Source organism: Argentina anserina, chromosome 7 (genome assembly GCF_933775445.1).
Source record: "Argentina anserina chromosome 7, drPotAnse1.1, whole genome shotgun sequence".
Lineage (NCBI taxonomy): Eukaryota > Viridiplantae > Streptophyta > Magnoliopsida > Rosales > Rosaceae > Argentina > Argentina anserina.
This window is the reverse complement of record NC_065878.1, coordinates 15,978,574-15,992,599: the sequence shown is the minus strand read 5'-3', so window position 1 is coordinate 15,992,599 and position 14,026 is coordinate 15,978,574. Positions and strand designations below refer to the sequence as shown.

The window sequence follows — 14,026 nt, the reverse complement described above, 5'->3', positions numbered from 1 at the left end:
AAAAAATTTCGTCCGTTTTGGATATGGTTTGACCGTTCGTACCAACGGTCAACTAAAAAAGATGCGTTTTGACATATTGAAACTCCATTTACCGGGGCTTTGCCAAATAGATTTCTTCAGTTCGACCGCGCACGATAGTCGATAGGTAATAAAAATTAGGTGATTTCAGATATACAAATGGTTTTCGGCCTTCGCATATTTGTAATAGGTCCCCCCTTAAGGCATATTAGTGGTGTTTTCGATTTACCGAAAATTCTGACGTTCAAACGAAGTCTGGATTGAATGAAATTTTTACAGGGTCACTAAATGTATATATCAATCACATCATCTGGTTTTGATCGATCCCGAGAAGTTTATTTCATATAGTCATTTTTCATAATGCGATAGTTTTATTATAAACATAATATAAAGGATATGCTACATTAGTGGACGCTTCGGCGATCAATAACTCCAGTTCGAAAATATGGTCGATCGACACCAGCAGATGTGATAAGTATATATATTTAGGGAACCCGTAAAAAATTCGTCCGTTTTGGATATTGTTGGACCGTCCGTACCTACGGTCAACAAAAAAAATGTGTTTTGACATATTAAAATCTTCATTGACCGGGGCTTTGCCAAATGGGTTTCCTTAATGCGACCGCACACAATCGGTGATAAAAATTAGGTGATTTCAGATATGCAAATGACTTTCGGTGTTTGCATTTTGGTAATGGGTATTCCCTTATGACATATTAGTGTTGTTTTCGGTTTACCGGAAATTCCGACAGTCAAACGAGGTCTGAATTGAATGAAATTTTTACATAGTCACTAAATATATATACCGATCATATAGTGGTGTCGATCGATCCCGAGAAGTTTCCTTCATATAGTTGCTTCATAATGCGATAGATTTATTCTAAACCTAATACAATATGTATGTATAATTATTATTTGACAGGCTTTTACGGGCCCCACGGGTTTTTAGCGGGCTGGGTTTCACACCTTTAATTTAAGTCCGGCCCTCTACCTACAGAAGCGGGCTTTGGCGGGCTTTCTCACGGACCGAGCTGGGTAAAAGCCCGTCGAACTTGCGGACCTTCGTGGATTTTTCGGATACGCGGGCTAAATAATGAGGCCTAATTTTAGATACTGATGAAAATGACATTATTAACAAGTATTCCACATTGTCATTGCTAACACTTCAGTATGTTGACTTGTTGAGTCATTATGTCTGGACAATTTCAGAAACATAATAGAATAGTAGTGATCTGACCTGTTTAGACAGCGATAAGCTACTTAAATGACCTTTTCAGCCAGATGCTCTTCCCTTGGTAGATAAATTTCAAAGGAAGTTCGCCCATGCCCAATATCATCTCCATCCAAGCAAACCATGGGGACTCTCTCTCATCCATCTCAATGTTATACACAACATTTCCAAATTCATTGAAAATATATAAATCAGTTAAAATCAAATTTAAATGGATGGTGACCATGACATTACATTGTAAAAAAAAATTACTTCATCCATAGGATTATCGGCATGTATCTCTCACATAATCCATCTACCCTTGTTTAATTATCCGTTTATGAAATGGTATTAGAGAGCTGTAATGATTATTGCAGTACATGAGTGTAGCCATAGGATGGGAAGAATCAAAATGACTTTGAGAATTGAGTAGGAAGCAAATTTGCTCCCCACTCTAACTTCTCTACCTTCATTCCCACCCATCTATACAAAATGACATATGTCCATCTGATTTAATCACTCTAACCATAACTCTAAAATAATAGATTAATTACTTTCTAATAAATCAATATTTTTCTAATATTTTCTTTCTTCAAAAACAGAGAAACAAGTTATGCAAATTTTTCACAAAGTCTTGTGAACATTTATCCAGTATCAAAAGGTATTGAAGAAAGAAGGAAAATAATACATCCTAATCTGAGGCATTTTTTTTTTGGTCAATAATCTGAGGCATGATATATAGAGAGAGAGAGAGAGATCAAGCCCGTGTTCCTCTAACTTTTTCGTTTTTTTAACACTTGTCTACAGTAAAAAGAGTTGTAAACCCTATGCGCCTCCTCTCTCTCCCGTTCTCACCCTTCTCATCTTGGGCGGCGGTGGAGTCTTGGAGGGTAGGAGCAATAGGCTCAGTGATGGTAGCCAAGGCTGTCCTCAGGCAACGAGATGGTCAATTCCCTTTATTCTTTCTCCTTCTACTGTTGTGGAGGTGAGTTTGGTGACTCTGCTGGTTGGTGGGGGAGGATGCATCGTTTCAATCGCACCCGGTGGTGGCTATGGCTCCGGTGGTTGTTAGGGATTTTGATGCTTTCAATGGTGATTGTGTGTCGGCATCTTCTTCAATGGAAAATGGATATCGACATCTTTTTCGATTTCTCTTTGGTGGTTTTGTGGATGTTGGGGTTTGCACGTATGATGGATTTCAAACGGCGGCGGCGGCTTGGACCTCTAGCGGTGACGTCGGAGGTGGTGTGGTGGCTATGAGAGTCAGATCGATTACAGACCCAGGCTTCTTGGTTTTTGGCCTAGGGTTGAGGAGCTTGCTTCATGACCTTTGGCTTGCTTTCCAGTCATGGGCCTTCGATAGAAGGGTACAAATTCTTCTGAACCTGGGGAGACTCCTTCTTCGTAAGGTCGTTACAATTCCTACAATAAGTTAGTCGTGCTGTTATTGATTTTGGTTACTCCTTGGCAGACTGCAGAGATTCAACATTGATTTATGGATTTCTAATTCTAATTTTCTAGTTTGTTAGGAGTTTTTCATTTTACAATCTCTTAATAATCATTAGTTCAAAAAATGAGCGGGAATTTGTTTACGTTGTTTCGATCTTTTTTTTATTATATGATAATTCGATTTTTTTTTTTTTGCTATATGTTATGACTTATGAGAGCAAAACAATTAACAAAGGAGGTCGTGATACACACAGAAACTGCTACATGGAGAAACTCCTAGTACTTATGATACACGTACAGTCGGTAAAATATAGAGCCTTTTTTTATCTTTTCTTTTTTCCTATTTGAATCCTTGCTTCTCTGTTTTAGAAGAAATCAATCTTTTTTTTTTTAAGACAAAAATCTTGATTCTTTGTTTTGAAACGTCTGGGTAACCACTGCTCTCTTGAGTCTCTTCCGTAATTCATGATGATAATGTAATTTACTATTTTGTTTAGAACAAATAACAAATTGATATATTAAAAAATAATTTGTATATTATTACAAAATTATGTTGAAACATGGTTAAAGTGATTAAATCATATGGACATATGTCATTTGTATAGGTGGGTGGGAATAAAAGTGAGGAAGTAAGGCCTAGTTTAGTATAGTTTCACTTCAAAAAAAATCAGCTTATAGATTGACTTTTAAATTCATAGTGTTTGGTAACTTCTAATGTAACGACCCCAAAATTTCGAGTATAAAAACTCAAAATTTCAAAATCGTTAAACACCAAACAATCTCAAAGAATCGAAATCATTTAAAATGCCACAGCGGATCATCTCTGAGTTCAAAATACAACTCAGTCAAACCGATTATTACAACCCAAATTATAATTCAATATTATAACAATGGAATTGCGTAATCCTCACAACAAACTCACAAAATAGTCAGACAAAATCCTCACACCAGCTGGAGATAAATAACTTCAAGTCCACTGAGCGGTACGTCAATTCCCACTAATCCACACCTGCAGAGTTATCCACTACGCCATCGAATTGGAGCACCGGGATTGTAAACACAAACCCGGTAAGCTTATAGCTCGTATGAGTAAAATGAAAATATAATTCGCATATCAAGATATACGAAAAATCACAAATCAACAAATATAAATGCCCTCATGAGTCAATGGACGGCCCATCTGGTTGTCCCAAAGAAATATGAAATGAAACGCTCATGAGAAATTAAGTAACCCTTCTGGTTACCCAAATGCATTTATAATACGGGTACCAAGAACGCTGGTACACATCTGTTACCCCTCTCGTAATACACCGCTGATATTGGATAGTCACCCGCTACCCAACATCCAAAACAATCTGAGTACCCATGAGCAGATAACCACCCGTTACTTCACATGCAGTACTACGGCAGACAGACTAGAGCTCTAACTGTATCGTAACTTTCGCCCGACCAAAGGCTAGGTTCCGACTTGCCAAACACGTACAATAATCTCACATCATATTGTACAAACATCAAGTCCGAAGACAAATCAATATTTTAACAATCTCCATGTTAAAATCACGTACAATAATCTCACCTCATATTGTACAAATCAAAATCACATGCTCGATAAAATCATGTCATCGAAATGACATCATCACGATAAAATCATAACAGTACATTATATAGCAAACTATATATATATATATGTACTTATTTACCATTTATACAATATATATATAATCCACTATATCGTATACGTGTCATAATTCGTAAACACGTCTGAAGACAAAACGTTTAACAAACACATATTAAAATCACGTACAATAATCTCACATCATATCGTACAATTTAATTCACATGCTCGTCATATAATTCTCGTCATCGAAATGACTAATTCCAATGAATGCATAACAGTATATAATATAACAAACTATATATATAAGTACTTATTTACCATTTATACGAATATATATATTCCACTATATCATATACATGTCGTATTTCAATATTTAAAACTCTTGCAAAAATCTTGAATTTACAGCAAGGGTAGATTCGTAAATATGTGAGATTTTACTCACCTTATTGACTCGAGCGTAATTCCACAATTTCCGAAGATAATTCATTTCCTTGATTTATCGATCACCTTGAAAAGATAAGAAAAGGATTTAGAAACGTTTCGTAAACCTTTAAATGCCGAAACAGTAATAATCGGTTACTGTTCAGCAATTTTCGGTTTACGAATTTACTGTTCACGGTTACTATTCACGTATTTACTATTTATGTATTAATGTACAAATATACATCAAATACGTATCGATGTGCGAGTACATACTGTTTACGTATTTCTGTATGTATAAATACTATTCAAATGTACGTATTGTCTCAGTAAATAATAATTACCTATTACCCTTCCAAAATTACTTTTTACCTTTACTAAAAGTAATTTAAATTTACATTTACCGAATGTAAATAAAATTTACATTTACCGTATGTAATTCACCTTTTTACATTTACCGTACGTAAAAATATATTATAAAATTACCATTCTCGGAATCACTGTTCACGCCGCCGCACGTGGCGGCGCGTGGGGCTCACGCCACTAACTGTGGCAGCGCGTGGGGCCCACGCGCCGACACCAACCAAGGCGCGTATGACGCCACCGCCGCCCCCAAAACCTCTGTTTTCCTTCCCACGGTCTCACACCGCCTCCTACCCCTCCTACGCTCCCCCACGCGCCGCCTAACGCGGCGGTATCCTCACTCTCCTCACCTCCTCCGATCTGCCTCCAAACCATTCAAAATCCAACAACAAACACACACAATCCATCAATTACATCAACCATACCTCGATTTGAAGCTACCAACTCCGATCTAGCACTGAAGAGGCTCGGATCGCCGACAATGTTCTATCCTTCGGAATGAACTCGAACCGATGCGATTTGACCCTTAATTTGGTGGCAGAGGGTGCCAAGGGTGAGGATCGGTGTTGAGGTGCTCTCCTCCGAGTCCTTGAGTCGTCGGAGGTGGTGGTTCGAGCGGCGGCAGTTTTGCAGAAGCTTGATATCTTCGGAGAGCTTCGGTGTGGCGAATCGCGGCTCGTCGCGTCCAGGGATGACTGAGGGTGGTCGTGCGACGCCTTTGGGGTGGGTGGTGAGACTCACGGCGGCCGGTGAGGTTAGTTCGCCAGTGGGCAGTGAGGGAGGGAGAGAGAGACTCGGGGAGGGTGAGAGAGAGGGAGAGGGAGGCGGAAGTGAAGAGAGAGAATGGGTTTCCTGAAATGGAAACCCTAAACACAAAAATATCCTATTTATACTCGTTTTCAAAATCAGAAACTAACTTCTGATATTAATAACTTCCACATCCGACGTCCGATTAGAACGCGTTACATACTCACGAACTCGTATCGACGAGCTCTACAACTTTCGTGAAGAAAGTTTTCGCAACCGAGCAACGGAATAAAAGTCGATATATACGTTGCGGTAACGTTACGTTTTATTTTATATTAAACGTTCCGAGAACGTTTCCGTTTCCGTTTCGTAATGTCGCAAACCTCCAATTGTCGTCTTGAATTAATTTCACAAGTTTAACACTTTGAAAATACTCGACATTTAGTTTCTAAAAATTCGGGTTACTACATCTAAAAAATCAGTTTTTTTATAGAATTTATAGGTCAGTCACAGTAGCTTTTAGAAGCAACCCGAAAGTTTCTTTTAAAAACTATTTTTACTCAAAACTCAATAAATGTTAATTTTTTTTTGTAAATTCTCAAATAACTCTTTTATCTATAATCATTCTCAATATGTTAAAACAAAATCATGTATTTTTTTATCGTTGACCATATCTATAGTAGTTTTGTTAAGAATTTACCAAATAATTTATTTACTAACAACGTTTATAAAAGTAATATTTACCAAACATAAACCTGTTTTAGTTCAAAGTTTATTTTTTTTTAGAACAGTAGAAATAGATTTTTTTTAAAGTCGTAACAATACCAAACTAGCCCTAAGAGTGGAGAGCAAATTTTACTTCCGGATTGAGTATGAAAAAGAATTGATGGTAGACCAAATAAAGGTTTGGGATGAAACGAGAAGGAAAGAAGGATCGATAAACACCTAAATTACCAATACCATGTGGAATATGATTTCCATTGACTTTCTAATTACAAGTATTCAGATTATATAGCAGCAACTATGCTAAATTAGTCATAAAAAAAACTATGCTAAATTAGTGCTACTGTTAAAATGAGAAAATAAAGAGCAATTACTCCAAATCAGAAACTGATATGCATTTACATTAAATCTACAATAAAGCCTAAACTGATGCTATGTCAAGGCTTGATTTCAGTCAATGAGTTATTGGCTTTAACAAGGATCAAATGGAAACAAGTAAACGAACAAGAGGTTTGCTAGATTACGAATATACGATGATAGAGTTAACCAGATTATATACATGTTGATTGTTGAGAAGCATTTTCTACTTGAGTTTCAAGCTCAATAGTCATGTCATGTCTAAACCTACTTGTCTGTGTGCGACCATTTTAGGTTGATTTAGTGATTAAATTTAACAAGTCATTCTGGATTTGTTCCTGAAAGCATGTCGAGGTGATGAGGTTGTCTTGATCTATGGGATCCATATAACTGTGATGTACGATTTGAAATGATCGAGACTATTATCACTCGAGTTTTTATACAAATGTATGTACAATGTTAGGATTTTGTATTGAAAATAGGATGAAGCTAGCCCAAAACATATTAGGGCAAAACCAGATGGAGAGACTCAACATTGATACTTATCAACTTCATGCTCAAAGTATTAATTCCAACTCAACCTTCTACAGTCATCTTCCTATATCATGAACAACGGCCTCTTCTTTTTTCCACAAACTAGATCGATCTCCGGCCACATTTTAAATGGTCATGGCCGGACCGTCTCGGCAGGGAGCATCCTCACTTCTATGCCTAATTGCATTGACCATCTTTATACTTCACATTGTTGAATTGTCCATTTTACGCTGATATGCAGCTGATCAGGGTTAGACGCACAGTAGATATTTTAAGTGGGCAGTTGACCTCGTGGTCTCCTTCCCACTTGGACATCCCCCAACACAATTAATGGACGATATATGAATAATGAATCTAACATGAACAAGCTAATTAGCTCGATCAATGTGGAGGATATACCGATATATATACTGAGGCAAACTGAATGAGTGTTACTTCTGTGTTAGGAACCGAATCAAGGTAGCATACAAGAGAGGTTTGTGGGAATTTAAATTCTTATTCCTATTCAATTGTCCTAGTTATATGGACTTATGGCTTTACGTTAGGAAGCTTGTACGTTCTCCTTGATTTCCAGCTGCTCAGTGTTGCACCCACCCACATAGGCGCAGTTGTAACTATTACCTTCTCTAATCAAAAAAAGAAAAGAAAAAAGCGGTAATTGTGAACAAATCAAGACAACGTAGGATGAGGGCATATTCTCAACAGCACGCCGAGGTGGTGACCATGTTAGTTTGTGGGACTCCCAATCTGGACATCATTTTGTGGTTTGCCCTCTAACCCGAGGGTGTTGGGGCGTGCTTAGTGTGCCCTCACCGAGGTGAGCAAAGATCCACACCCATCAATCACTTTAATGCCCCGGTTGGTTACAAGTCTCCGCCACAAGACTCGGCAATAAGAAAGGTTTATCTAAGTCTTTATTTCATACGATTTATTCTCGATGTGGGATCCAAATACTCCACTGAGATCCTTGGCATTTACTGTCTCAACTTCTAAATCTATTCGATCGATCCTAAACATCATGCATATTGCGATTCAAAAAAAAAAAAAAACTCCATTGTATACTCATTATGCTGCCAGCAAAGATTTAGTCTGGGTCTTCAGATACTTAAAACACTAGGGCAACTAAGCACAATGTAGTTAGTACTTTCATGAAGCTAAACACAACTAATATTAGCAGAAAAGAAATTATCAAACTGGCTATGTGTTCTATCTGCTTCTTTTCTACTGTTTACAAAACTTGGACAACCTATTTTCTTTAGTTTATTTAGTTGTAAGTTGTAACCGATTGGTCTTGTTATTCCTTTCCTCTTCATGCATTTCCTTGGAAAGAAGATTAGAGAAATGTAACAAAACACTAGGGAATATTCAGTAAGCCATTGGGAATTATCAGCTTGTCCTTCATTCTTCATTTTTCTCGACGAGATGAGCCTTGTCTTCCTACTCCTACTTCTCTTGATTCCAGCTTGCTTGTTTCAATCCTGTTTATTCATATGGCATTGTCTGCACTCTACAGGTTCTGAAGCCGGTGCTGTAATTGCTGCATTATCTTTTTCTTATATAAGGAAGGGCTATTATATGTCCACAAAATAAAAAAAGGAAGGGCTATTATCAGCATCTTTAAATAACAACTGCGCTCTTGTGTGTGTACAATTTTAATGCAGAAGATATGCTTGTCAAACATGGGGATGATTTTATATGTCTTCTCCAAGTTCCAGTATCATACTCATAAGTCATAACAACCAGCGTTATACTGCATACCACATTTGACTGGGGAAGGTTATTGGTGTTTTCTTTTCCGTTTCTTTTAAACAATGGAAAGAGTAGGTGTGACTGATTCGAAATGGGAGACAATAATAATGCTCCGAAATCTTGTATGTCATTGTCACGAGGATTTCAGACCTTTTGCACACTTCCTTTTCACCCTTTTTCTCCATAGGACCTCTTTTAGAACAAGTGATGATCTTCATGAAAACAACACTTGCATCCACAATTCAGACACCCCAGAAAGCGAAAGATGCCAATTGTTCCCTCACTTGCCTCTCTTTACCTAATCCAGTTCTTGATCAACACATCATTCATACCTGCTTTGCATGCCTTTTTTCCTTCTTTTGTTTTTCATCACTTTCATTCCTAGAAAGTCTTCAGTCTTCATTTAAGCTTAGAACAAATTGTAAAATGAAAAGCATGACACACAGCTTTCCACCCAATGATGCAACAAAGGACTAAACACCAAATTCCAAACATATATATGGATCTTTACAGGCCTACTACTGATGTTAACCACAAACCGCACACTTTGAGATTTTACTAAAACTGATTAAGTGGGTGCCCTGCTTCTGGCATGAAATTGGCAACCCAGATCATGCTCAAAAGTATGAGCAACCCGACTACCAACTAGCTTAAACAAAAACCACAATGAAAAAGGACATGTATCTAGTTAACAGTCTCCTCACACAAAAATGCTGAACTTTTTAGCTTGCCTTGTCTGAGCATCTGAACGTGATCACTTGAATAGATGAATATCTTCTTCACAGTCCGGCAAAAATCTCTGCAGGGCAAAAAAATTGATATTTTCTCAGTCAGTTGGGATTAAATATGACAAAATGTATTAGCGCAGTATATCAAATCTTAGGTGACTTACTGCCACTGATCATCACCAAGAAGCATCATGTCGTTCTCATCATCAGTAAAAACAACTGCCCATTTGTTTGCTGGACGAAGCTCTCCTTTGATCTCAAACATTTTCTCTAGCTCATCAATTAGATCATCATAACCCTTCAATGCAGTCAAGTCCACAGCACGACCAACTGCAACCCCTTCCATATGCACCTTCTCAATAGAAAATAAGAGCACATGAGATGCAACTTCAAAGCAATGAAGTATTTCAAACAAAAACCAGCAGTCTCTCACTTTACCTTAGTACGAGATCTGGTTGAAACAGTGGATCCCTGCTTGCTTTGTGTCTCAATTGGAGGCATATCTGGTAGAACTTGCATATGATCTTTTGAAATTTGTGCATTATCCAGGCCCTGATCAGCAGCCAGATTAGGTCCTTTGGCACCACAGGATGCTGTTGTAAACATTGACTCTCTCTCATGGAGACTGGCAGTAGTTGAGTTTGGCACATCATAACCAAACAACCGAAATCCTGAAGAAGACTCAGACTTTTTCCCTGTTTCCAGCTGGTCCTGCACTGAGCCATTGCATGGTTTCGAAGGAGGGGAGGAGAAGCCAGGCAGTGTGGACCCCGTAGTAACATTCTTGTTGCCCTCTTTTGAGTCTGCAAATAGGCTTAAAGAGACATTCACATTTGGAGAATAAGACCAGATGCCCTCTGCACAGATTATTCGGCTAGAATAGCTGCTACCATTGCTCTCTTTCTGCCTCGGGGGCCAGGCAGCCTGGCTACCAGAGCTTTGGACTTCAGCAACACCACCTAAATGATTTGGCTCAGCAGACTGGTTTGACCCTTGATACCATAAAGGTGAAGCAGTTGAATTGGTGGTAATTTCTACATTCCATTGAAGAAGTCAAGACACCATCAACAGATCCACAATTTTTAAAATGAATACTCATTGCAAGCTTATGTACCTGATGATGCAATTTCAACAGTTTTAGGCCTTTTGCTCTTTAGTGCTGGTTGAGCAAGATTTAATGGAACAGATGCTACAAATGGCTCCATCTCCCACGGAGAAACCCTATCCGGCCTTGGTACTGTGGCATGTTCATCCCATTGAACCTGAAAGGATAAGAAGTGAGCACATATAGACAATATACTAATTAGCACTCCAATGGACAGCTCAATAACATATCTTAACCTTTAGAGATCGCCATTTAGATTCGGACCAGTGAGGCGATAAATCCCCAACCCCTACTATAGTGCCAGTGAATCTGTCCAATTGAATTAGGAAATCAATTTCAATCAAGTTGAGTATACTGAAAGGAAAAAGAAAACATTAACAGCCAGTCAGCCAGTAACTTATTACACGTACCTTCTTTCCGGTGAGTCTTCGCCCTCAAATCTCATTTTGAAGCGCATGCCAACAGAAAACTTATTGTTGATGGCTTCAAGATATTTGTTTAAGCCAACAATAAATTGGCTCGTCCTGATAAAAGAAAAGGGTGGATGAATATATAATTTCGAGTTAATAGACAACTCCTAAATTAGAGAATAAATGGAGGCATCTGTCAACCTGGGCTTGTAATAGACAACAAATAGAGTTGAAGTCATGACGGCATGAGAAGCAGTTGCAAGCACTCCAAGATGCATGCTCTGGCTGGATATCACTGATGAAGGCATGGGAGTCTGTTGACGAGCAAGACGCCGTACCCCAACTCGTAGTTCCCCATTACCACCCCTACAAACAGGAGTTTGTTAACACAACCTAGTCAAAAACAGGAGACACACACCTTAATCATAACTCTAAAAAAAACAACTCAGCATATACCTCAAAAACACAAATGCATCACCAGCAACCAATCTTTTGGAAGTGACAAATGTACTCCATCCTGTAGTAAGTAAATGCCTCCGCGGTTGACCTGATGTTCAAAATCAAATAGACACATAAGTCCAGAACCAAAGGAATACATGAGAGTTCCTAGATTAAACTTGCCTAAAAATATTGGTTCTGCATTTAATTAATTGTTACAGAATTTGACATAACTCAACTAGTAGCGAAAATCAATATCCACATTCAATGGCAAAGTAAGTTTGTGATGTCACTGGAAATACCTCTGAAGATATGCTTAAATCTCCACTCATACCCATGAAGATCTTTGGCAACCAATTCCTGAGTTGGAGTTGCTTGGTTCATATCCTAATGAAATGAAAACCAGTGGTGAATATGAGATGGAGTAAAAAGAAAACAAAAACAAAAAACATACTAGCATCCCAGAAACAAAAATGGGAATACACACCAATGGAGGCAAGCAATCATTAGCATGCTTCCGAAGAACTGAGAATCCTCCATGGGTGCTTGTATCAGAAGCTGTCAAAATCTTGCAAAACGAATAACTAGCCGGTGTTGGAGGCTCTGGTACACATGGATCAGGACTTGTAGGTTCACTTTGCTGTAAATACCAACCCAAAGAAGAATGAGGGAAGAAAAGAAAGAACCTTTACAAAGTCTGAAAATTGACTCAAAAATTAACTCTAGATTAGTTTCTGGAGCCCAAACTTCACCAAAATTTTGGTCACAAACTATTTCTGTTCTTTTGTTCCTTTTTCCCTTAGCTACCAAGAGAGCAAGTTAGAAAAAAAACAATAAATAAATCAAAAGAAAAACATGTATCTTACATCTGATTCTGGGTGCAAGGTGATCTGAGCATAAACCTCATCGCTTTCTCTTTCAGCCTGAAAGTTAATCAAATTTGAATGAAACCAATTTGCCAGCTGACACAGTAGACAAAATTGTAAAGCACATAGCTTTAGATAGAAAACTACGATCTGAAACACAGTACCAGTAATTGAACGTTAACCACACGACAAAGGATCTTAGAAGGTATATTAAACCGAGGGATTTGCTGATTCAGTTCCTGGTTTGTTGATGCTTCCAGCTGCAAAAACCCATCAAAATTTTCAGAAAAGAGCAAAAATAACAGATTTTGATCCATCAATAAACAATGCAAACATTCAAAAAGAAATATAACAGTGGAATTTAAGGGGAGCTTACTTGTTCCATATGACCCTGAGGAAAATAGAACACTCTCTCCCCAGGACTGGGCACATCCACCAGTGGCCCTGCACATAGCTTCCATAGCTCTGTATACAAAGCACCTCCAGAACCTATCATACAATATTCACAAAGATGCAAACTTTGTCACATTAAGGCCAGAACCCAGAAACAGAAACCAAATTACCAAGCAAACCAAAACAGTTTGAACATTTTGTATCTCTGCTCAAATTTACCGAGCAAACCAACCCACCTGTATCCGCACGAGAAATCGATGACGAGTCACACTGGCTGTGCGCCATTCACAACAACAACAACAACAACGCCGTGTCGTAGAAGACCGGAGAATTTAGATACCTCCCAACAACAACAACAACAACAACAGAAACTAAACCAAATGCGAGAGAGAGAGAGAGAGAGAGAGAGAGAGCAAAATGCTTAAAACAGGGGAGGGCTCTTGTTCCACACAGGCACTATGGTATTGCCATAATAGCCTACCCCATTGGCGAGAGCAGCAAAGAGACCCAGAATAAAAGAGAGAAAAGGCTAAACAGACAGAACGGTTATGCAAGCGGCCATTATTGCTAGTGCTCTGTTTGTACTACTACTCAGCTCAGTTTTTCTTTCTTTATTTCTTTTCTGTTCTTTTCTTTTCTCACATTTCTCTCTTTCTTCTCTCTAATCTAATCCAATCTAATCTCTGTTTCAGTTACAAACCCCACTTTCTGCTTTGTCTTCTGGGCAAACCCAAAACCGCTTCTTTTGTCTTCTCTCAGTCTCTCTTTCTCTAAATAACTCACACACCTGAACCGACGTTACCAAATCCCCAAAATCGCTTCTTTCTTTTTAGTTTCTGGGTGTTTATTACAAAAATTGCATATAAAAAAAAGAGGACAAAGTTTTCTTCTTTGTAAT

The 14,026-nt window shown here is 38.3% G+C and overlaps 2 protein-coding genes across 2 annotated transcripts in view; both read right to left on the bottom strand.

Moving 5' to 3' along the window:
- The window catches only part of LOC126801832 (exportin-2), a 228,205-nt gene that overhangs the window by 203,232 nt on the left and 10,947 nt on the right, over window positions 1-14,026 (bottom strand). The window lies entirely within an intron of this gene.
- On the bottom strand, window positions 9,598-13,879 carry LOC126801833 (auxin response factor 18). Its single transcript, XM_050529299.1, has 14 exons — window positions 13,365-13,879; window positions 13,112-13,224; window positions 12,900-12,995; window positions 12,736-12,792; window positions 12,357-12,509; window positions 12,172-12,256; window positions 11,888-11,978; window positions 11,633-11,797; window positions 11,432-11,545; window positions 11,258-11,330; window positions 11,031-11,178; window positions 10,355-10,950; window positions 10,081-10,268; window positions 9,598-9,987 (listed from the first exon to the last, which is right to left on the bottom strand). The coding sequence occupies exons 1-14, from the start codon at window positions 13,411-13,413 to the stop codon at window positions 9,873-9,875; spliced, it is 2,043 nt and encodes a 680-aa protein (XP_050385256.1). The 5' UTR covers window positions 13,414-13,879; the 3' UTR covers window positions 9,598-9,872.